Raw genomic sequence first — 25,368 nt, forward strand, 5'->3', positions numbered from 1 at the left:
GGGGTTAAAGTTTGGGAAGCCCACCTGGCCAATGGTTGTCAACAACCCTGTTCCTCTATTCATCCATCGACAATGGATGAATAATGAAACCCTGTATGATCTGGGCGACATAGTACATCGCTCACAGATCCATCCCTCAGCAGAGCTACAAAGCCTGTTCAACCGAACCCGTTTCCTGGTGTCCAGAGCGTTTGAATGGATTTGAGCTGAAAGCTGCGTTTGATCCGCCCGCGTGTTTGAAGGCCAGTCCCCCTGATCTGGGCAGCGGGGGGGGGGACCAGACTCCACCATCAAAGCAGCTGCAGTGAGCAGGAACACCAGGCCTATAGCGGGTGCAGGCCAGCACCATCAGGGCCCCCAAAAACCACAAGCCCGCTGGCTCCTACCAAGAGGCGGACAAGGAAAAATCAAATAAAATAATTAAAAAATAAAAATAAAAAAGCCAAAGGAGCCCAAATGTCTCAGTTATGAAGTTGTGGGTAAAGAAGAGGCCCCAAAATGTTTTTTTGTCTTTTACATTTTAGAAGTGCCCCCCAGTCGTATAAAATGAAGCTTCAGGCCATTATTTTACCAAATGGGATGGAGGACGTCCTGAAAGGCAGCACGGACAAAAGCTTGAATGACAATATATTGTAATTTTACAATACTATACTACAATACAATACAATACTATAATACAATACTTCACGTATGAGGAGGAGCATGTACTGATGGGATGGAATAGTGTAAGCAGAATCTCAAATCACATTATTTCAAAACCATATTACATAACTAATCCCCAAAGTCTTAATCTAAACTTCCGTATATATAAATGTACTTTGCCCAAAAAGGCAATTACTGTATGGACATCTATTCACAAATACATTGGAACCCCTTAAAAAAAAATCATTGTAGAAAACACTTCTTTTTGCCACACGAGTTTGCATTTAAACATTGAATGCGAGCCTAAATGAACTTACTTTACAATATATTCACCCAAGACCGTCGCTCAACCCCACCCAGTGAACACCGCCTCGGGGCCTCCGCCTACAAGTAAAAAAACGTCTCAAAACAAGGGGGCGTTTCTCCCGCCGCTGTAGGGCGGGTCACGTCGTGGTAAATATCTATTCCTATATCTACAAATAGAAAATGGAATTGTATCTCCAGACCTTTAGAACGTGCGATCCAGCGCGTTGAGTGTTTTAGGAGTTTGCAATAGCGTCAAATGTTAAAGTCATCGAATTTCACGAGCGGAGAGGGACCCTCACTAATTATACGCTCCACGGATTTAACGTCGCTGAACAACTGGATTTTCCGACGTCTTGGTGGAAGGTAGGTCCTCTGGTCCAGGGGTTCCCAACCCAGGGTGCTGGACCCCCCGCAGCGGGTTGCAGGGAGGGGTCGAGAGGCCTTTTGCACTATTTGAGGCACGTTTCCTAATGGTCAGATATTGGTTAAAAAAAATTCAGGACTAGGGAGCAGTTCGGCGGACATAGGTTGAGACTAAATCACTTTCAATCCGGACTGACTGAAATGGCCTTTCTCAGTCGTGGTTTAAAAAAAAAAAAAGTCTCAGATTTGCTCTAATCTCATTTCGAGAAGGAAGATTAGAGCCAATACAGAACCAAGTGAAGCTTAAATTGAATCTTTGGATTAATGGGCGTGGCCTCCAGGTGGACCAGGTCGATCTGGACTAAGAGCAGCACCAAGACCAGACAGACTGAGCCGACTAGTCCTTCATCATCTTAGTTTCGAACTCAACCTTAAATTAAGCAACGTCTCAGAAAGTTATTTTTAATTCTGGATTCATTGAAATAGGACGAACTCAGTCCCGATCTGGGTTAAACCCCACCCGAAAAACCGCCCCTAAACGTCCTGATGTGTTAAATGTCTCTAATTGCTCTCTTTACCATGAAAATGGTGGAATGGCACGCACCCCATCGCCATTTCTGTACTGGACACAGGGGTGAAATTGGTAATGGTATTATAAAAACATATTGGTAAGTAATAAACCTGGAGTTTCCAGGAACAGTAAAAGCCAACTTGCTTTTTCCCCCCGATTGTTGTTTTGTTCCTATTGCAGAAACGAAAGCGTAGCGCAAACCCCACCCGAGCGATCCTCTGTTCTCCATGAGCCGTTTCTGGGGCAGCTGCCTGGCCTGAGACACTGCCCGGTGCAGCCCGGCGCAGGTGGGCCCTTGAAGGCCCCTTGAAGGCCCCTTGAAGGCCCTGCAGAGCAGCATGATGGCGATGATCGCCGTGTGGTCGTTTACCAGAGCTGCCGAAACCAGCAAAGCCATGACATTTTCCACAGGGAGCCATAAACCTCGAGACGGTCGATCCAAATCATTACGTTGCCGATCAGCACCGAGCTTTTCGCTCGGGTAAGCAAAACCAAAATGACATGGGGAGGGGGGCGGGGGGGGGATAAAAGGCCGTTAACCTGACAATCCATCTGAGAGGATGTTCTGGAGACTGTTCTGCAGATCGGATTAGTGCAGCATGAGGGTTTCAGTGCATTTTGAATCTTTTTTACAGCTGATAATGCCATCGATCGGCTATAACATCGTAAAAAATAACACCGGCAGGTTGGAAGAGAGATTCTCTGGCAACGATTTGCAATTTCTAAAAAAATAGAAAAAATAAATAAATAATACAAAAATCAATAACAACCAACGAACAGAAACACTACGACCGACGGATAGCGCTTAACTCAAAATAAAATCCATATATTTTTTCAATTTAGGTGACTAAATTGTAGATGCCAACAAAACTGCTTTTTCCAAAAAATGGAAAGCAGTTGTTTTGTGAATAATAATACAAATTATATCCACACAATTATTTGGCTACTAAACATACTATTCATTATTATTTTTTACCAACAAATCATGTTAAGGTAAAATGAATAATTATCAAATCTTCTTTTCTTTAGGAAAAAGTGAATCAAGACTTTGGACAAAGCGACACATCACAATACCTTCACTGCGTAGGGATTGGGATGTAAACACTTCCATTATTTCCGGGGACTGTCCTGCATGCATTTTGAAATTAAAAAATGCTTGACGTCGGGTTTTTTGTTTTTTTTAAGCCCCGCTGTATTCATACCCGTACAACACCCATCTCTCACCGGGCTCAGTAACCACGTGGCTCGGCCGGTGCAAAGGCACAAGTTTCGGGGTGCGAGCTCCGACGCCTTCCACGCCGCCCACAGACACCACCAGGAGATCGAAAGGATCAATTATCTTTTTTAATTACATAATCGAAGCATAGATGCATTACTTGTGAAAAAGGTAGAAAAAACAGCAAGTCTCTCAATAAGTTAAACCTCTCTGGCCGAAGAGCAGCACCGACAGACCAAACAGAATGAGAATCCCAGAAAGCATTCAAAACAAAAAAAGAACAAAAACAACAAACAAAACAAAAAAAACAACAGGAGAGGAGACGAAGAATTATGTCGCTGAAATAAGACGCAGCTCCTTGTGGAATTTTTAAACTTGTTAAAGGAAAAAGATTGCGAGCGGCTTATATTACAGTCCCTCCCCCCGCTGGTCGCCGCGGGGTGTTTGCAAAAGCAAGAGTTTCAATTGTTTCTCTCTTTTTTTTTTTTTTTCCTCTTAACCGAAACTTCAAAGGTTTCCGTGTTTGATCGACAATTAACTGATAAGCTTCCGAGTTACAGCTGGTAGAAAAATAAAAACGAAACGAGAAAAAAAAAAAACAAAAAAAAACAAACAAAGAAAAAAACAAAAAATTATAATAATAATAATAATAATAATAATAATAATTACAATAACAGTAATAATAACCAGAAGTATAAGTAATGAACACAGTCCTGTACAGTCGAGCTAGTGATGCTGCTTCCACACAGACGCAGGTCGGGTCGGACTCGGTCTGATCACCCCCCGCCCCTGCTCCGCCCCTGCCCCCGCCCCGCCGCCGACAGGAAGTGGAGGTGGCTGAAAACGTCGCTTCCTCCGTGTTCCCTCAGCGGCCCTCAGCCATGGCTCAGTGGAAAACGCCGTCCATCTTGGCTCCACCCCTCCTGTTTGGGGAAGGACACGGACGAGTTCAGAACACCATCGAGGACCCTCACCGGCTGGTTTGGTTAAACAGTGTAGAGATATGGTTTGTGAGGACAGGGGTTCCCAAAACATATATAAGGGTTATATATCGAAAAGGTTGGATGTTATATAATAAATATAAGTATTAAAAAATGTATTATGTAAAAAAAAGAAAAAAAAAACCCACTCATGCGTCATATATGGCCATGAAGTGTTTATCTGCTCACAGAAACAAAATATTAGAGTGAATAAATATAAACAATTTGATAAAAAAAATGTAATTTCTTGTGTTTTTCCCCAATCAATCCCATAGAAAGAAAAAGCAAAATATTTCACTTTGTTCCAGTGCTGAAGGTTTTTCCCAGGCAGCTCATCGTGACAACAATACACTGTAGTTATAGTTCACTTTTGGAAACCAAGCTTACAATGAGGTGGTGATACACGGGCGGGGCACTGCCAGACTGTTCATGCTGGGGGAATAAATAAGTGTGTATACTGTACCCCAGGGGTCTCACACTCAAATGGCCTGGGGGCCACTGGCCAGGTTGTCTTCTTCTATGGTGGCCGTGTTGAACTTCAAGGGAAAACCGTGCTGTTTTTATTTTGTTTTGTTTTCTCCCGCACATTATTCCATCGTAATCCTGTTAGAAATATCTCTCTTATGATCTATTAAATTCTGCTTCATATTTTGAAAACATAAAGTAATTTTGTGTGGATTTATCAAGCGCTGTGACTTGAAAAAATTATGTGCGGACAAGATTTATCAATATATCATCACCATGTAGCGGGCCACATTAAACTGTATCGAGGGCCAGAGGTGCCCCCCGGGCCTGTAGTTTAGGGCCCCTGTTATACACTGTCAATTTGTACTTCATTCTTTTGTAAAAAAAAAAAAAAAAAAAAAAAAAAAAAAAAAAAAGGTAGTTCAAAAAATGAATAATAATAAAACTTAATTCAAAAGAAAGGGGATAAAATATGAGAAATAGATACCAATAAAAAATAAAAATACAAATTAATAGTAAAACACATAAAAAAACACTCAAATGAAAAACCTTTTAGGTTTGAAAATAAGTAAAAAAAATATCTTCAAAAAGAAAAAAAACACACAAAGTTCAACATAAAAACACCAAAAGTGTGATAAGTACTCAAATACATAAATGAATAAAAACAAAATTAAAACACAATGGCAAAGGGATAAAACATGAGAAATAAATGCTACAAACAAAATGTTAAATAATACTAAAATACATTTTTTGATCACCTGGATATAAAAAACAAGTGTTACCTCAGAGGAGTGTGAACTAGAGGTGCCTCCATCCCTTCCTCAGTCCAGTTTGTGAACCTCGTCCTGCATCGGCCCCGGGGCCCGAGCCTCACTGACCCGCTTGGCCATGATGTCCCACTGGGGGGCCAGGCCTTTGGATTTAGAGCCTGCACAGTGAGGAAATACAAGAATGAATTCACACACACACACACACACACACACACACACACACACACACACACACACACACACACACACACACACACACACACACACACACACACACACACACACACACACACACACACACACACACACACACACTAATAGATGAATGCCCTCTAGTGGCAGCATCACACACTGCATTTATTCATTTTCTTTTGGTGGACTTATAGTAGCACTGTGCTCTTTATAGTGTAGTATAGTACAGGTCAGCGTCTTAACAAATTCCTAATATATACCGTGCCGTTATCTAACGTCCATTTCTTTTATTTACATTGTCAAAAATCTCAACATTGATCAATTCATCGGGGGTCCGAGCATTGGCGCCAACACTACTGATTTGCAGCTCCGTGATTGGTGTAATGAGAGAATCAGAACAGGGGAAAGAGTTGTCAGTCAGCGTGCCGTGCAGCAAGAGTAGGCGATAAAGAGCAATTCATTATTGTGATAACCACGGCAAGTTTTTAATAATATTATACATATAATATCTGCTTATGAATTCAATACCGTGTGCCCAAAGACGTGGTTCAGTCTGATCTTCACATCAATTTACATGCTACATCATTTAATGATATTGGGGGGAAAAAATTAAATAAAATCTCACAACCGAGTTCTTAAACAATGTGGTAATTCACTGATATCAAACGACACTTTTAATAATTCTGTTTAAACTCCCGCTCACGCTTCAGACCTCACGTCACCAGAAATACTCAAAGGAAGGTCCGATCGTTCAACAGTGAACTACGATCCTCATGGCCGTCACCCCCGTGAACGCTTCATCACACATCAGGAATTCTGCGGCAGTAGCGACTCCACGCACGGAGAGGGATCCAGTAACTTTGAATCGCTTTCAGCACAAACAAGCGAACGTCGCTCCGAGTCACAGTGATGTGGAGGAGCCGTAACGCAGCATGAGTTTAGCGCCGGGTATGAAAACAAAGCGCCGGAGTCCAAGAGTGTGAAATAATAGATATATTAAAAGGACCAATCAGTAATGATTTATTCACTGGTCGCTGTGCAGAGCTGAGCTGGACACACTCGCAGGGGAACGTTCCGTGACTAGAAATGCTTAAATAAGTCGATGACCGTTCATCCTGGACTTACAAAATGATATTCATGGACTTAAGAACTTTTTAAATCACTATTTCCCCCCCCCCCCTTTTCAAGGACTTCATAAAACAATAATAGATTTTCATTGGGATCTTTATTCATAAAAATGTCCTATCTTAGCCCCATTGTCTATTATTTATATTAGTATATATCAATGTATATTTATATTTATAATAGATATATATATATCTATTATTAATCTCATTGTCATCTGTTATTATAAGTGTTATTAAATTAAATGTACATTTCTCTGGTATCATCCGTGTCATAAAAGCTTTATTACGTTATGATTTGAATAACAAAACCAGGGGGATTATCAAAGGTTTTTAATTATCCCGAGTCGCCCCCCACCCCCCAAGAACTTTTCAAGCATTTCGCCACAAAAGGGACTATTTTCGAGGTATTCCATTACTTCAATTTCTAAGGACTAAATTCAAGCAACTCCAGGACCTGGTAAGAACCCGGCGACAAAATGCCAAAACACTAGTGAACGCTGGCGCAGCCTTTCGATGACGTAAGTTGAACCCTCTAAAGCGGTGCAGAGGTCTGACTTCAAGACTCACGGTCGCGTTGGCCACAGAATCGGTTCCAAACATTTAAAACCGCTTTGCAGGGGGATACGCGGCGGGACTCAGGGGCGGCTGCGGGGCCATTTCTGCTGCAGGGAGGCACCACGATGTGATTCCAACCTCATGCACCAGAACTAATTGGGTCCCACCGGTGGACGGACACACACACACACACACACACACACACACACACACACACACACACACACACACACACACACACACACACACACACACACACACACACACACACACACACACACACACACACACACACACACACACACACCTCCTTTCCCCCCTCATTTACTGCCATAACTGTGAAGGGAAGAGGCCACGTGGCCAATCGCACTGCTGCCTCGCAGCAAGAAGGTCCTGGGTTCGATTCCCGCCTGGGGCGCTTTTGGCACCGCGCTCCGGCGGGTTATCTCCTGATCAGGCTCCTTCCTGTGTGGAGTTTGCATGTTCTCCCCGTGCTCACATGGGGTTTCCTCCATGCAACATCAGTAAGGACCCCCACCAAAAAAAATGCGCCACATCCACGTCTGACCGGCGAAGGACACTTGTAATTGGTCCCCGGGCGTCGCTGCGTGCTGCCCACCGCCCCTGGCTGCCCCTTCCCTCCCCCCGGAGGAAGGAAGAGCCAGGACGGGTTAAAAGCAGAAAGATATCATTTCACCATTTGAAGAAAATTCTTCTATGTTTAATTGTCTCACCCGTGGTGATTCTCCCCCTCTTGAAGGAATAATGATGATTAGTTGTTTATGGATCAAAACATGGTAAGATGGTTGTCTTCAGAGGGGGATCGGTGGCGGTTCTGTGTAAAAGCTGTGCTCTGGTCATCCTACAGGCCGTCCTCAGGACAGAGTTATTGCTGCAGTTCTTGATGATTAAAGAGTTGCATCGCAGGTTTAGAACTTGAACTCCACTCGCAGACTAACTCTGTCCTAGATGCAATGGCACAAAAAACTCTGTGTCGCATGCTCAGCGCGCTGACAGCACAGGTCTCTGGGATGGGAGGGGCGAGAGCAGAGAGGTCTGGGTTCAGTTTGGGGTCGAGGAGGAGACATTAGTTCCGATGGCTTATTTCTGGGGCTCCATTGTTACCGATGGCTGCTTTAAAATAATAATCGGAACACCTGTTAAAAACAAGAGGGCAGGAGAACAGTCTTTCACAGTCACATCTCACTTCGGCGATAGGTTTGTGTCTGTTTGTGCACATTTCTCGCCGCCAAATTCTGAGCTCGCAGGAAGGGGCTTTGAACGGCTGAAACGGAGGCTAGTGACTGGCATATTAAGCAGCCTCAGATCCAGCCCCAAAATCTGCTCGCGCTCTCCCAGACGGGGGCCCCAGCCGCCGTGGCGGGCCAGCCGGCCTCCCCTCCCTCAGGATGCTCTTACCTCCTCGCTGCTGTTACCATGACAACACGGACCCGTAGCCCGCAGCATCCAGGCTGAGCCTCCCTCCGTCTCCCCTCCTTCCCCTCGCTGTCTGTCTCTCCCGTTCCCGTTTCTCACTTCCGCATCTCTCTTTCCCCGCATCTCCGTCCCTCTGTCTCCATTTTCTTCCCTCCATTCTTATCTTTTTGAATTCTAGTCGACGAGCGGAACCGTGGCGTTGGTGTTTTCCGTGCGACACTCTCGAAAGCAGTTGAAACACAGGACGATGGAAAACAAAGGCAGATAAAAAATAAAAATAAAAGCTCTCAAAGTTGTTTTTTGTAATTGTGTCTCGTGGGTTTTTTTCTGCTCTTTTCCCCTCTAGGCTGAGATGTCCACATACATAAAGCGACACACAGAGCGGGATCCAACCAAATCATAAATAATAAAATATAAATATCATGATGAAGTGATAATAAACACCAATTAATAATTCATGCATTCCCAGAGCATACTGAAACCTGAGACCAAGGGACAGAGCACATTTTATAAATTTTAAGGTACGATCAGTCACCGGAAAACAGTGACCCCCTAAAGGAAGCCACAGGAACTACACCAACGCTGCCAAAAGCGAGGCTCCTCCTCCTCCGTGAGACTTCTCAGCCGTTGGAGCAGAGGGCTCCGGCAACGCCGGTCGTTTGGTGGGTGAATGGAAACTAAGGCCCTGACCACACCTATATGGATATTTTTGAAAACGTAGTGCTTTCTCAATATAATGGGAATAATTTCTCGCATTTAGCTAACTGGAAACAAAGAGAGATTTGTCAAAACTCTTGTTTTCAGTGTCTACGGGGGAAGTAAAATGCAGCTTCTTGAAAACAATGACGTCAGGAACCTACGAGCGGCGCCCGCTGGTGTTGTTCTCCGTGTCTCCATGAAAAGCTTAAAAAGTCTCTCCATCTTTAGGAACGGCGTCCATCCAGTGTTGTGTCCAAATATTATGAAGAAGCTCAATACGCTGCATCCTCATGTTCTTCTGTGGTGTTTGACATCAAGTTTTTATGATACATTATTGCAGGGGGGCATTTTCAGAAATAGCAATATACGTGTGGACAAGGCATAGAATCAAACTGGTTGCAGAGCTTGAAATCTCAGGAAACTACAGAGGTAACAGTGAATAAAATATCACTTATTGTATCTCCAGTTTCTTCATTTTCCTTCAGGTTCTTCAGGTACCGCCTTCATTTTTCAGTCTTATACAAATTCAAATTTCAGGTTTATTTTCCTTTATCCCGCCAGCCTGCCTTATTTGATATTTTTATTGTGTTCAGTTAACTGTGAGTTTTAACTTTCCCATATATTGCCACTATCTTTCATATTTTTAACCTTCCTTTCTGTATTATAATTTTTAGTAATATTATTCATATATATACACATTTTAATTTTTATTTATTTATTTTTCAACATTTTTTATTGTTATTATTACTGGCTATTGTTATGATGTGAGCTGCCGGGACATTGCAATTTCCCTCCAGGGATGAATTAAGTATCTATCTTTAAAGGAATTATCATTTAATTTAAGAAAGGAATGAAACCCCTCCATCTTTAACGTTCTACAGTATCTGATCACTGGCTCCTCTCTCTCAGACGCATGCGCTGCAGTCTGTAATTAGCTGCAGCGCTCACACCGCGCCTCTCGTTCAATTTAAAGGTCGAGGAGCGTGACCAAACACACATTTCAGATGGAAGGGTTGAGAGACACACAGCTGCCAAGTTCTCATCGTGGCACCAAGCCCCCGAGGTCTGCACGTGTACACACACACACACACACACACACACACACACACACACACACACACACACACACACACACACACACACACACACACACACACACACACACACACACACACACACACACACACACACACACACACACACACACACTACCGTCTAGGCCGTTGTGCTGCTCATATGTGCGTTTCCCCAGGATGGTGGGAGAGCCGTTGTTCAGGATGGGAGTGGACTTGATGGGAGTCAGACTCCCCGTGGAGATGGACACTCCCCGAGGGGGGTCTGGTTTGGCCGGACGCGGGTGGGCTTCTGGAAATTAGGGAGGACGAGAGAGAGACAGAGAGACTGTGAGATAAACACAAAGATTAAGGGCAACACACGAGTCAATAAAAGGACCAAGAGGCTGAAGGATGGTACTGACCGACGTGCTGTTTTTGGCAAAAACAGAATTAGGCAATAAAGTGAAATCATCATGAATCCAAATCATTTTTAAACACCATCGAATTACAATTACAGCCTCCGGCAAAATATACACATGGATAAAACATGGCTCGATTTTGTACTGGAAGAGTGAAAAGCAGCATTAAACATCCAAAGTATATAATATACTGTGAACTTCTATATAATTTGTGAAATAAATAATTTTCAATAAAGTTAATTCATAATAGCTAATAAATAGATAAAAGTAATAATAATAAAATAAATAAAAAACAATCGAAATAATGCACCCAAGAAGTACAGTTTGAAATATGTTCCACGAGCACCACAGCACTACTTTGAAGATGCACTGATACCGTACACAGGGCTTCAGCGAAGCACAAATCATTTAAATCCTCGTCGTTTTCCTTTTCGGAGGAATAAGAAATACAAGGCTCCTCCCCTCACCTAGATATCGAACCACAGACTCCAGAGGTTTCCGCTCCGCAGGTTTTAGCCGCAGAGGTTTCTTGGGCCTCTCCGGCAGCCTCAGAGCACCTGCACGACACAAGCAACATCTGATTGAAACCAACATGGGCGCTGTTGCTGTATACCCTCCATCCAAGCATGTGACGAGTTCCAAAGTTTGAATGTTGACATCCAGTGGTCGGTGTGAGATGTTTTAAATCATGTCAGAGGTTGTGCTTAAAAATGATGCGGGATGCACCTTCTCCACAGTTCCACAAGTTACAAAAACATTCCACTTCATTCCGTGCTACAGATTTCGGGTGAATAGAATCGTGGCGTTGTCAGGAGTGATAGAGCAGAAATAAAGATCACTATTACTAGTAGTGGAATTCAGTTTTATTTTATAGATGACATACGGTCATAATGACACCGTTTTTATACCAATATAATTATTTTGGTCTATTTTTACATAATAGTTTATAATACATCTAACCGTTTATAATACTTCCCTCAGAACCAGTGGAATATTTTGCCATAATACCTTATGATACCACAAGCCATAAGCATTAGTATCATCTACATTGTATTCTCATACACCATAGCTTCATTAGAGGCACATTTTATTTATTTGTTTGTTTATTGATTTATTGAAGTACCATTTAAATATGAATGCACTCGTATTCTGACTTGTTGGCGGCCATGTTGACAGGGATTGAGGAGCCATGCAATATATAGTAATAATATACAGTAATATATATTGCTGACTTGACTATATATTCTGACTTGATGGCGGCCATATTGAGGGGGCGGTAGGGACATAGTAATATATAATATAGAGTAATATATAATATACAGTAACATAATATATAGTAATATATAGTAAGAAATAGTAACAATGTACAGTTACAAACTCACACTGACTTGATGGCAGTTGTATTACCAGGGAGGTAGGGGCATAATAATATATAGTATTATATATAGTTATAAACCACGCTCTATGACTTGATGGCGACCGTGTTGACAGGGAGGTAGGGGCCAAATGATATATATTATATGGTAAAAATACACTGTATAAAATCATATTCTGACATGATGGCGGTCATGTTGAGAGCGAGGTAGCGGTATAGTAATATACAGTAATATAATATAATATATAGTAAGTTATAATGTTTCCCCTATCTCCCGTGTTGACAGGGAGGTAGTTAATAATAATAATAGATGGCATTATTAAGTCATAATATATAGTACTAACATACAGTTATAAACTCTTATTCTGACTTGATGGCGGCCGTGTTGATGGGGGGGTAGGGGCCTATATATATATATATATATATATATATATAGTAATACTATACCATTATCAACTCATATTTTGACTTGATGGCGGCCATGTTGAGAGTGCGGTAGCGGCACAGTAATATATAGTAATATATAGGAATATATAGTAATATATAGTGTTAACACGGATGTAGGGGTCTAATAACATATAGTATTATATAGTAATAATGTAAACTAATATACAGTCATAAACTCACACTCTGACTTGATGGCGGCCGTGTTGACAGGGAGGTAGGGGTGTCTGGCGAGGAAGCGGGGTCTGATGATGTCATGGCAGAGGTGGCGTGCGGCGCGGGTAAAGGCCGTGGGCTGCAGGTAGAACGCCTGCCGCGTCTTCACCGCAAATTTGGGGCTCCCGCTGTGCCGCAGGGGGAGGCCGTGGGGGCTCTGGGGGTCCGAAAAAACACACACAAAAAAATATAAATAATAGAACCGGTTAAGAATTACACAACTCCTACATCCATACAGTATAAAATATATTTTTGTTTTTTTACTCTTTTTACTTTTTTGTAGATGTTTGGTTTATAGGTTTGTAAACAAATTCAGTGGTGTTGTGGATATTTGTTGATTATTGCCTTAAGAAAAAATGAAAACATCCCAATGAATATAATAATAAAAAATAAACTCATAACTCATGGTCTTTTGTGCCATTCGTGTGAGATGATAAAGCTCATCGTCTTAAAATGCCTGAGTCACCAGACAATTAACCTTGAATTACAAAACGTCGGCCAACTGTAATTTTCTTAAAAGAGGGGGAAAAAATCTGGAAAAATATGAATAACGGCATTTCACAAGAGTGCCAAAGCAAAAGGGCACATAATCGGAGTGTCTGGCAGGCGAAGTGGCATCTAATGCCGTGGTTCCAAAGCGGTTGTGACAAGCGAGAGCCGCACAATAATGCGAGGGTCACACCGCCGGCGACGGGGCAGTGGCGGCGAGCCGAGCCGAGCCGCTCCCGCCTCGTCGCCAGGACCTCGTGCCTCTGGCTGTTGTGGCCGTGTCAGCTCAAAATCAACCGGCTGTTGTGGTCGCGCCAAACATTTCAAACCTCTCTCCCCCTTTCCATATTTAAAATGCATTATATAGATAGATGGTGCTGTGTGTACTTTTTTATTTTTATTATTAAAATGGTGACGCTGTACTTGTTTGAATAGCCTCTTGAAAAAGAACAAAAAAAAAAACCACATTACCAGTCTTCCCATCCATCACTTAAAATAAAGAATTGTCCTTGCTGGAGAAATATAAAATGACGTTTCCCAAGGATCAGGATCTTCCCTCCTATTGGCTGTCGCCCGGGGCTGCTCATTTGAACACAACATAAAGCCGAAATCTGCTTCACTTTCCTTGTCACCGCAAGGCCGTGAGCTTGCCACCAAAAGTAGCTCCGCCCTATGCCGCCGGATGAAGCCGAGCTCCGTTTGAAACGCTCTGCAGCGCATGTGCGCCGGCGGTGTGACCGCACCTCCAGTGACTAGCGGCGAGGGCGAGACAACACCGCGATCAAATCAGAAGACGAGACGGATTTGATGAGCTCATTTTCGGGGGAGTTCATCGATTCCGCCAGGCCAAATGGAATCGACCTGAACGCATCCTCATGGAACCTGGAGTCGCTTGTTGCTGATCAACGCTGTTCGCCAGCTTGACCCAAATAATTATATATCATTTTCTACATAATTTTTAACACTTATTTGAATAATTCAGATTAACTTTTTACCGTTGAAAGCTATTTGAATAGATTTCAAAAAACACTTTGACTATCAATTAGCAGGGCATGCGGAATAACGGAGTGAAAGTGAATGTTATGACTGCTCACAGGAGAGTTTTGAGGTTTTTTTCCACTATAGCTGGACTCGCTCAATAGACTTGTCATTAAAAGCCTGAGCAAGTGTGAAGAAATAGTTTTACTCCACAGCAGCTTGGACAATCATACATAACGATGATAATGACTGCAGATACACCCATTAACGTTTTAACAAGGCCTTGAATTTTTTAATTTTTTTTAACTTGCAGTTATAAATTCAGTTAATTATCAGAAATGTTAACTGTTTAATCAATGCATTACAGGAGAAGGTAGCATTGAAAAAATAGTAAATAGAATTAAAATAAAATGCACACAAAAAAAGAAATACACATGTATATATATGTACAGACAGACACACACACACACACACACACACACAAACTTATATAAATACATTTAAATGTTATATATTTTAATATTTAAAAAATATTAACAAATAATGTATAAATATATAAATCAATCCAAAAGATTAAAAAATAATAATAAAGGAAGAAACAAAGGATATAAATATATATTAAAAGCTAAAAGATTAACCATTTTAAAAATATAAAGATCATTATTATTTTAAACAATAACACCATCTAATGCCTACCATGTTGTTGCGGTTGGGGCCCGGCCTCTCTCCGTCCAGCCTGGTCGGCATCTTGAGGCCTCCATACTTCTTCCAGTATGTCCAGCAGGAGGCGCACAGCCGGCACTGCATGTTGGGAGGCCCCCACGAGTACCACTGGTAGGAGCTGCTCGCTAGACACACACACACACACACACACACACACACACACACACACACACACACACACACACACACACACACACACACACACACACACACACACACACACACACACACACACGCACGCACACGTGAGCGCCACGGCACCGTGGGCGAATGAATGCAGAAGCACTCACATGTGTGAGCACACGAGCTCCAATCTTTAATCATTCATTACTAAATTAATTACAACTACTAAAATAGCTCACACAATACAGTGCTGCGGGGCAGATAATCCACTTCCTGCCTCGCTGCTGCTTATTTTTCAACATTCTGCTTTAACTTTGGAGCCAGACACAAAGCTCCCAACCTGCTCAGCGAGACGGCCATTCTGTTTATTTTACCTGCATTTGACCTTTCTGTTTTGGTAAATCTCAGGGAGAGTCAGACCCTCGCTGGCCATCAGTGGCCATGTTGACCAGGAGAGACTTGGCCAAGATGGCAGGGGACAATTTGAGCAAACACACAAAATAAATACACAAACTAAAACATAACACATAATAGGCATAGCACTAGAGTATAAAATAAATATTATATTCGATAAATGTCATCGAGGAGTGGAATTCTGGGAGGCAAAACAATTGTTTAGTTGTGTCCAGCATTGAACAGATTCAACATATTCATCCCTTGAAAATGGGGAAAGACAGACACTAAATTGGGTTTTTAGTTTTCTACTTCTCTTTACACACACACACACACACACACACACACACACACACACACACACACACACACACACACACACACACACACACACACACACACACACACACACACACACACACACACACACACACACACACACACACACACACTAATTATCCGGTGCTACTTACTGAAGCAGCTTTCGCAGGCCCGACCCAGGGCGGGGGTCTGGCCGAGGGCAGCGGTTTGGCCCTGGGTGGGGTTCTGGCCCAGGGTGGGGTTCTGGCCCAGCGTGGGGGTCTGACCGAGCACAGGGGTCTGACCGAGCACAGGGGTTTGGCCCAGGGCGGGGATCGGGCCCAGGGCGGGGTTCTGGCCCAGGGCGGGGTTCTGGCCCAGGGCGGGGGTCTGGCCCAGGGCGGGGGTCTGGCCCAGGGCGGGGGTCTGGCCCAGGGCGGGGGTCTGGCCCAGGGCGGGGGTCTGGCCCAGGGCGGGGGTCTGGCCCAGGGCGGGGGTCTGGCCCAGGGCGGGGGTCTGGCTGAGTGACGGCGTCTGGCTGAGTGACGGCGTCTGGCCCAGGGCGGGTGTGTGTCCCGGGAGGGCGGGGACCCCCACGGCCGCCGCTCCGTTCACCAGTGGCGGTTTGACGCTGTTGCTGAGCTGGTTTGGATTTGGTTTGTTACTGGGAGGTAGGAGAGAGAGAGCGACAGCAGAAGAGGGGTGAGGAGGGTATATATTAATATCAATATTACAGTGTCATTTTTATTATTGCATTTTTTTTTTTTTTTCCATTTTGTTCATTTTGTTTTGTTTTTCTTGTTTCTCGTGTTAAATTCAAAACAATGGGCATATAAAAGTAATACATAGGTTTGTTATTATATGGCATATATGTTTACCACTTACATTTGTAAATACTTTTATGAAAACACAGGACTCCTCACAGACTAGGGCTTGAAGAATAGTTGCCATGCAAACAACTAAAATGTCCTTTTTGTTCACTTTATGTCACTGTGATAGTACACGCCTAATAATAATATCAACACGATGAAGGAGAGACATTTATTACATCATCTCGTCTTCTCCAACGGAGATGAACCGTCTTATTTGCCGGGAACTCACTAGTTGGGGATGTACACCTGCTTCAACTTGCTCTCTGCCTCCGCTGCTTTTAACCGTTTCTGGACAGCAGGTGGTGCGATGAGGAAGACAAGGGAGAAGAAGTCGTGAGGTCATCAGAAATGTCGGTTAAAAAGTTGTTTGGTTCATTTAAAAGTCACCGCTACCAAAAAAAAATCTCACATGTTTGCGTTCAGGCACAGTGGGGACGAGCAATTTGGCCGTCACCAGGGAAAAGAGGGGTGTCATATATGACCAGAATTAACACAGGGTCATTGAAAAAAATAAATGTATTTAAAAATAAATAAATAAATAAATAAATAAATAAATAGAAAGAAACTGGAGTGAATACATTAAAATAAATATATATATATATATATATATATAATATAAAATAATTAATAATAAATAAATAAATAAATAATAAACTAACAAGTACATAATAAAAATAATAATGGTGATGACAATAATACTAATAATTCATAAATTAGAATCCAGTTGATTTCTGGTTAGTCTGTAGAACACTGAATTAAAAACAGAAGCTACCTGCTGGACGTATCTGTCGGTGGTTTTCCACATGTAGTAATACTCGATGATGCTGGTCAGGGACTTCCATGGAAGCTGGAGACATGGGAAAAAAAACCAAAACAACAAAAACATTATTTACATTTAGAAAATGAGCAAGCATCCAACTGGAAAAAAAATCCCCATGTTGAATCTCTAGTCTGGTGGGGAAAATGGAACAGATGTGAGGAAGACGATCAACGACCTCCACTACATTCTGTATCAATGTGCCTTTGAGCAAGGCGAGTCAGTTTGTGCGCTTTCAAGGCAGCTACAGAAAGCTCTGAAAAGTCAGTGTATGTAACAAATTGACACAAAGCTGGAGCAGCAAAGCACATCTTGCTTTCTGGGTAAATAATAATAATAGGAAAAAAAAGTAGTTCGACTTCCAACAATAAAACCCCTTTAAGGAACGATCTGAAGCCAAAGTCGACATTTTCCACTCCTAAAAAAAAAAAGTTTTAAAGAGCGGCAGCAGAGTTGTCCGGGTGCCAGCGGCGGCCCCACCCCTGACGGCAGCGAAGGGGGCGGCTTTGCACGGACGAGTGGGCGAGTTGTAATCCCGGCGCTCGGCCACCAGGGGGCAGAGCAAGGCTCACGGAGAGGCCTGGCACAGTTAATTGGTGAAAAGTCAAGTAATGGCAGCAGCATTGTTCTCTGCAGAAAACACAAGAGAGGCAGCGCTCCGTCTGCCTTCTAAACAAGCCTTTAACTTGTTGTGTGGCGGGAATGTCCAAGGGTCACGGAGGGTTTATCACCGAGCCGTGGCTTCCGTGCTGTTTACAAGTTGTTGTAAAAGACCTAAAAATGTGCCGTTATTCTACTGCACTGGTTGTAAGCCTCTAACAATGACCACTGATCCAACCCTGGGTGTCTGGTGGTCTCAGAGAGTGAAAGTTAATATTCAAGAACTTTTTCCAGACACATTTTGACAACATTTAAGACTGAATTGTGGACAAATAAGTCTCGAATGTGCGTTGTTTTGTTTTTAAGGGTTAGGGTTTTATAACACTGGGAAATATTGACTCTGATGCAGAAGAATCACGATTAATTTCAGATGAATATAATCTGAAAAAAATGTTCATGTTGAAATCAAGATCTCACAATTCTAATTTGTGACTATGTCCTTATTTAATGCCTAAATAAAGGCCTTTTAAAATCAAATTCAAGTCACTTTATTTTATTTTTTAAATAAATAAAATAAAGTGAAATCCTGTCAATATCACACACAATCACACCAAAATCTAAGTCAGGGTATTGGTTAAAATATTAAATTAGTCAAACCCACATCGCATTGATCGGACAATTGATCCCCCATAGAATACTGATAGTAAGTCTCTCTGTTTAACTGTCTTCCACCGGAGGGGGAGACGTCCAGACTTCCAGACGAACTAAACATAGAGGCTAATCACCAGCGCTACCTGGGGTTAAATCCTGGGGTCGATTCTAATCTTCACCTTTGTCACGTCTCTGTCTGCCCCTCCGTCTCTGTCCCTGCGTCTCTCCGTCGGTCCCTCCATCGCTCTGTCTATCTCTCTGTCTCTGTCCCTCTCTCTGTCTGGCCCTCCACCTCTCTGTCCCTCTCTCTGTCCGTCTGTCTGTCCATCCGTCTTTCTGTCTGGCCCTCCCTCTATCTCTCTGTCCGTCTCTCTGTCTGGCCCCGTCCGTCTGGTTATTTGTCTGTTTGTTCCAAGTGTTTCCAGGGACTTTCATTATATCAGAGCGTGGAGGCAGCCCAAAATGAATTATAGAAATGATGATATATTTCAAACCTATTAAACTAAATTTTGTATTCAAAATATATCAATCAAATATCAATGCATCAGTCTTAGAAGTGTCCCACAACCCTGTGTGGATATCAAGTGAGGTGAGGTTGATGATGTCTTCTTTATTCAGTCACTGTGCAGAGTAAAGGCAGAATTTAAAAAACACCTCCAAAGCGCAAGTCCTAAAATTCAAAAGTTCACTCCACGACTCACAAAGTCCTGCTGGATGTCGGTGAAGTCCTTGCCATACTTCTCCAGCGCCTCCTCGAACAGGTTGGCCTCGGAGGCGCTCCACTCCTCCATCTCGTCGCGGCAGAGCACGGGGCCGCCCTGCGGCACCAGCGCCGCAATGGCCCGCGTCATGTCGTAGCCCGTGGTGTGGAGCGTGTCCATGGCGTGGAACTGGACGGGCGGACACACACACATGCACACACGCACACGTACGTTTAGGCTCGTTTTGTTTTATTCTGAAGGGGTCGTTATTAAATTGGCTAAACGCTGCTTTGATTAAAGAGCTGATGGAGCGAGTCATTGGGGGCACCATGTGTTTATTATACTTAAAAATTAATTTGCCAAAAATCCATAAAACCATAAATATTATTAAAAAAAAACTGCTTAATACGCTGGTTGGGTGGACACAGATTAGGCCTAATCATAGACTAAATCACACTTTTGAGTAAAAAAAAGCCTTTCTCAGTGTTGGTTTAAACAATCAGATTTCCAGAAGGAACGTTAGAGCTAATATAGGTCTCAGTGAAATTTAAAGATCTTTGGATCTACGGGCGTGGCCTCCAGGATGATCTGGACTAAGACCAGCACCAAGACCAGCCCAAAGGCGCTGACTAGTCCTTCATCACTTTAGTCTCGGATTTCCTGGTCCAGAACAAATTCATCTCAAATTAAGAAACTCAGAAAGGCATTTTTTTTTTTTTAATTCTGGGTTCATTTAGGTAGGAGTACAGACCAGACCGCCCCTAAGGTTGTTGGTAGTTGCAATGACTTCCCACTCAAAACAAGATAACAATCACACTCCATCACGTTATTTATTCCTATTTAATAAATGCACGTGATACTCATGTAATAAAAGGTGAATAAAGACAACAGCTCTCTTTCTTCACACATGAAACAGAAGAATAAATAGCGGAAAGCACCACTCATGTTATTTAGAAACGTGTGTCCTGACTCAACTGAGTCACTGTGTACGCAGACTCCCGGCGTAACCATGACAACAGACCGTGAACATGGGATGACGCTCAAACATGGGACGACTCTTAATTTTGTCGCAAAAAATGAAGATTTATGACCACTACCGCACATAAACACACACACTTTGTTTAGCTGTGGAACCTTTTTTAAACATTTTCACATTATTTTGTTTTAACAAAGCAGTGAAGTAAACAATTCCTGGAAAACAATAAACAAATCAGTTCCAAATCAGTTATTTAATCATTAGTGCAACTGAAAATGTGATTGATTGCATTGGTACACAGTTCTAGCAAGTAGTGAAGAGTGAGCTCTCAGTACGAACACTCGCTGCGTCGCTGAATATCTCTTTCATTTGAAGCCAATCAATCACATTATCAATTGATCAGTTTATCAAAAACCCAACTCGCTGCTTCACTCAATGGTGGAAACACAACAACACTATGTTTCATGTATCAAAGTTTCACTAGAAACCTTCAACTGCACACTGGGTCGATTCTGAATAAGAGATTTAATTCTCTGTAGGCGTCTTCTGTGTAGGACTTTGGAGTGTGTGTGTGTGTGTGTGTGTCTTTGAGGCTTTTCCTCAATGTTTTATATATGAGGGACGGAAGTAGTCCGCTCTTGGCCCCGTACACACACACACACACAGGCAACAAACATTGCCACTTCATACACACATAAATTAAAATGCAAAACACGTACATGTACACACACACACACACAGACACGTGCAAAAAAAAACAAAAAAAAAAAAAACTTACACATGCACCTAAACATGCAAAAACTGGAACAATCGAAAGAAAAATACAATGTGGTTAAATTTGCTTTGATTAAAATTAATGCTTAGACACCTTCACCTCTGGTTGCGATACTGATTACTGCCTTAACCTGGTGTAGCTTTATGTGTGTGTGTGTGTGTGTGTGTGTGTGTGTGTGTGTGTGTGTGTGTGTGTGTGTGTGTGTGTGTGTGTGTGTGTGTGTGTCGTACCAGGGTGATGTCCCTGGAGGCTGCGGCAGCGCTCATGTGGAGGCTCGGCTGTCGAACTGAACTGCTGCAGTCCAGAGCCCTGGCAAACGTACCGACTGACCTGAGAGAGAGGGAGCGAGGGAGAGAGCGGGGGAGTAGAGGGGGGTGAGACAAAGGGAGCGAGGGAGAGACAAAGGGGGAGCAGGAGGGAGAGACAAAGGGGGAGTAGGAGGGAGAGAGAGTTAGGGAGAGAGGGGAGTTAGAGGGGAGGGAGATAGAGAGGGGGAGGGAGGGAGAGAGAGCGATGGGGTGAAGGGAGAAAGAGAGAGATGGGGTGGAGGAAGAGAGAAAAAACAGACAAGGGGTGAGGGGGCGAGAGAAAAAGGAGGAGAGGGAGGAAGAGAGAGAGAGTGAAAATTAATTAAGAGTGGGGGGAAGAAATTTAAATCATCAATTAGAGGGAATGAATGCGTGAGAGATGGAGAATGAAAGAGGGTGAAAATGAATGAGAGAATTAAAATGAGAGCGAGAAAGAGAGAGAAAGCGAGAGCGAGAGAATGAAAGCAAGGCCGAAAATGAATTAGACATTGACAGAGCATGAATTAGAGAGAATGAATGAGAGGGAGGGGGTGGGGGAGAGAGAGAGAGCGAGAGAGAGAGAGAGAGAGAGAGAGAGAGAGAGAGAGAATGAATTAGAAAGACTGAATGAAAGACAATTAAGTAATGAAAGAGATTAAGAGAGAGCGACACATGTATTTAAAGCATCTAGATTCAGGGACATAAACACACGTCAAAAACAAATCAATGTATGGAGCATCATGAGGCGACTTCAATCCAGCTCTGATCGGATCATGTGTTTGGTGATGCAATGTTGCCGGGGAAACAAAAAAAGTTCCAGCCAATAAGCAGAGATCCTGAGAAAACAGAAATTCTTTAGCGGTATATTTTTTTTATTTCTTTATTAATATTATATATTTGCCTTTGACCTTTCTGAGTCACACTGACTCCTTTACGAATCATATTTACATTAGATGTGTTGACAGTGCAGTTATACATTGTGGTGTGGGGATGGTGTGGTTTGAGCAGCCACACCTGACCTGGATCTAGATAATTGGGGATCCAGGATGCAGAGTGGCTGCATACCTGTTGGTTGGTCTCACGAGCAACAGATAAAATCCCCATCCCAGCGCGCGCACGCACGCACGCACGCACACACACACACACTCAGGAGAGGAGCCCCTGTCAAGAGGGGCCTCTAATGACATCTCTACCTGCTCCTGGGCTGATCCCATCTAGCCCTCTCTCTACAATAAACTGGTGTCTACAACCCACGTCGTCTGCGTCTCTGTGCCGGAGGTCCCTGAAAACGCCGCTTGGGTGGCGTGTGGTAGACGAAACCGCCACACTGGCACCTGACTCCGGCGCGGGGAAGGGAGACAGGAGGGCCGTCCGAAGACGCCCTGGAGCCACCAGCAGGTCAACGAGCGGCCCCAGCACCAACCCTCTCCCGACTGGCAGCAGCAGCACCCAGGGGGTCCGGCGGAGGACCGGGGGAGAAGCAGCCGCAGCAACCACCACGGGTAACCACCCGCAGCTAGGACCTTCCCCACGCAGCCACCGCTGGGACCATCCAGCAGCCGGGCCATACCCCAAGCAGCCAGTGGACCGTGGTGCCCGAGTTACCAGCCGCCGCCCCCCCCCCCCCCCCCCTCTGCTTGCTGGATTGGGGGAGGGGGTTCAGCCAGGTATTCTCCCCGGCCTCTGTTTGGTGTCGGGGGTATGTGGTGTGGGGATGGTGTGGTTTGAGCAGCCACACCTGACCTGGATCTAGATAATTGGGGATCCAGGATCAGAGTGGCTGCATACCCGTTTGTTGGTCTCACGAGCAACAGGTAAACCCCCCCCACCCCCCCACACACACACACACTCAGGAGAGGAGCAGCTGTTATGATACGTGTCCATCTGCTCCTGGGCTTCTTCCATCTAGCCCTCTCTCGCTACAATAAACTGGTGTCTATATCTACAGCCCAGATCGTCTGTGTCTCTGTGGCGGAGGTCCCTGAAAACGCCACTTGGCTGGCGTGTGGTAGGCGACGCTGCCACATACATATTCATTGTTTTTCTGATTACTTGCCACAATTCGGCTTCTTTGTTTATCTCATGTGTTGGCTTTTAAATAAAGCTTTGAAACACTTACTTATGATGGTAAATGGACTGCATTAACATCTGATACAGATTCCACTCATACACTGGTGGTGGATGCATTATCTTCCCATTATCTCTAACAGATATATTTTTGTATTTTATATACTTCATTAATCCCTCTGAGGGAAATGAATCCACTGCATTTGGCCAATCCTCGTACTTTATGTATCTAGGAGCAGTGGGCTTCCATGTAGCGGTGCCCGGGGGGGGCCAGCTCCAAATCCTGACTGATGCCTTGCTCAGGGGCAACTGCAGGAGGGGCTAATGGCCGGGCTGCGGCGCGAAGCCAAGTCGCTCTCGTCTTGTCGCCAGGTCTCTGTGGCCCCGGCTTTTGTGAGCGTGTCGGTTCAAAAGCGACTGTCTAACCTCTCTCCCTTTCAGTTATAATATACACTATGTAGTTAGATGGTGCTGTGTGTACTTTATTTTACTTCGATTTTTTTTAATGGTGTAGCTGTTTACCTAGCAAATAAATAACCTATTGAAAAAAATGACATAACTAGTCTTGCCACCCCTCCCTGAAAACTAAAGAATAGTCCTTGTTGGAAAAAGATAAAATGACTACTTCCTTATTTTCAGTTTAAAGGATGCTTTTCATTTTAAAAAATTGCCTCGTCAGGAACAAGGAGGCAGTGGTCCGCGTCAATTCTCCAAGGATCGGCGGCATTGAAGGGGTATCCTCCCTCCTATTGGCTATCCCTGCGACCGGCGCTGCTCATTTGCATAGAGTCGAAATCTGCTCAACTTTCCTTGTCGCCGGTCGTAGCCACGCCCCCTGCAGCTGGATGAAGCCAAGCTCCGTTTGAAAGGCATTGCAGCCTGTCACTTTGCCGGCCCTGTGTGCCGGCCGGGTGTCAGTATCTTAACCCTGACAAGCATGTCTCTCCTAAAGGAACATGCAGACTCCACACAATGGGGCTACCATACAATTCATGATGTGGACAACCTCCTTGGAGGAAGGACTGAATGTTTTTTCCCCCGCGTTGCCTATGTAGTGTCAAAAACGTGAGTAACTATTGAAGAATGGTGCAGAATATATAATATCCGGTCCTGTGTGTTTTCCGTCACATCCTGAATGGGGACTCACCGAGCGACGACGAGGAACTGGTCGATCTGTCGCTCCGTCAGAGAGCTGCTGGGGTCCCAAACCCTTTCCTCCAGTTTAGACAACTCCCTCCCATCTTCTTCTTCTGCACACACACACACACACTATTGGTACCTCTACTCTAGATTTACACCAATCATGATGCATATGCAATTACCTTTTAGAGTTCCGATCAAATCACAAACAAATGTGTTTTGAATGGAAAAGCCTTCCAGATGCGCTGCAATGATTCAACTTTAATTCTTTTTTTTTTCACAGTTAGTACATTGTAATTCCAAAATAGCAGTAGCTTATATGTTGAATTAATTTGTTCTGGCGGGCAATGTTGCAACTGCATTTCTTTTTGTTTTGTTTTTTCCTCAAAAGACTCAAAGCCAAACAAACAAAGCCAATCTTGATCCAATAAAAAAAAAAAAATTATTGCAGTTTGTCCACAATGTAATAATAGCATATTACTCCTCAGATCCCCTAGATCTGAGGAGTAATCTCAGTAACCTGAGGAGTCACTTCCCTTTCTCCACATAAAGGAAATCAATTTTATACGCATTAGGCCACAGACACCAATTGATACGATTTTGTCTCTGGGATCCCGTTCTGAGAAGATTTTTATTATTATATA

General features: G+C 43.6%; 1 protein-coding gene across 1 annotated transcript in view; it reads right to left on the reverse strand.

Annotated features, from left to right (window-relative positions):
- Window positions 1-3,927: 3,927 nt before the first annotated feature.
- The window catches only part of mta1 (metastasis associated 1), a 61,442-nt gene continuing 40,001 nt past the window's right edge, over window positions 3,928-25,368 (reverse strand). The window contains exons 7-18 of the mRNA XM_080012983.1: window positions 24,732-24,834; window positions 21,461-21,560; window positions 19,480-19,668; window positions 17,483-17,557; window positions 16,940-16,998; window positions 16,012-16,502; window positions 14,996-15,147; window positions 12,800-12,989; window positions 11,265-11,354; window positions 10,536-10,688; window positions 5,326-5,471; window positions 3,928-4,021 (exon numbers count right to left, since the gene is read on the reverse strand). Of these exons, the coding sequence (XP_079869109.1) occupies window positions 5,365-5,471; window positions 10,536-10,688; window positions 11,265-11,354; window positions 12,800-12,989; window positions 14,996-15,147; window positions 16,012-16,502; window positions 16,940-16,998; window positions 17,483-17,557; window positions 19,480-19,668; window positions 21,461-21,560; window positions 24,732-24,834 (1,709 nt within the window). The 3' untranslated portion in view covers window positions 3,928-4,021; window positions 5,326-5,364. The remainder of the gene's footprint in view (window positions 4,022-5,325; window positions 5,472-10,535; window positions 10,689-11,264; window positions 11,355-12,799; window positions 12,990-14,995; window positions 15,148-16,011; window positions 16,503-16,939; window positions 16,999-17,482; window positions 17,558-19,479; window positions 19,669-21,460; window positions 21,561-24,731; window positions 24,835-25,368) is intronic.

Source organism: Zeus faber, assembly GCF_960531495.2.
Source record: "Zeus faber genome assembly, chromosome: 13".
Taxonomy (NCBI): Eukaryota; Metazoa; Chordata; class Actinopteri; order Zeiformes; family Zeidae; genus Zeus; species Zeus faber.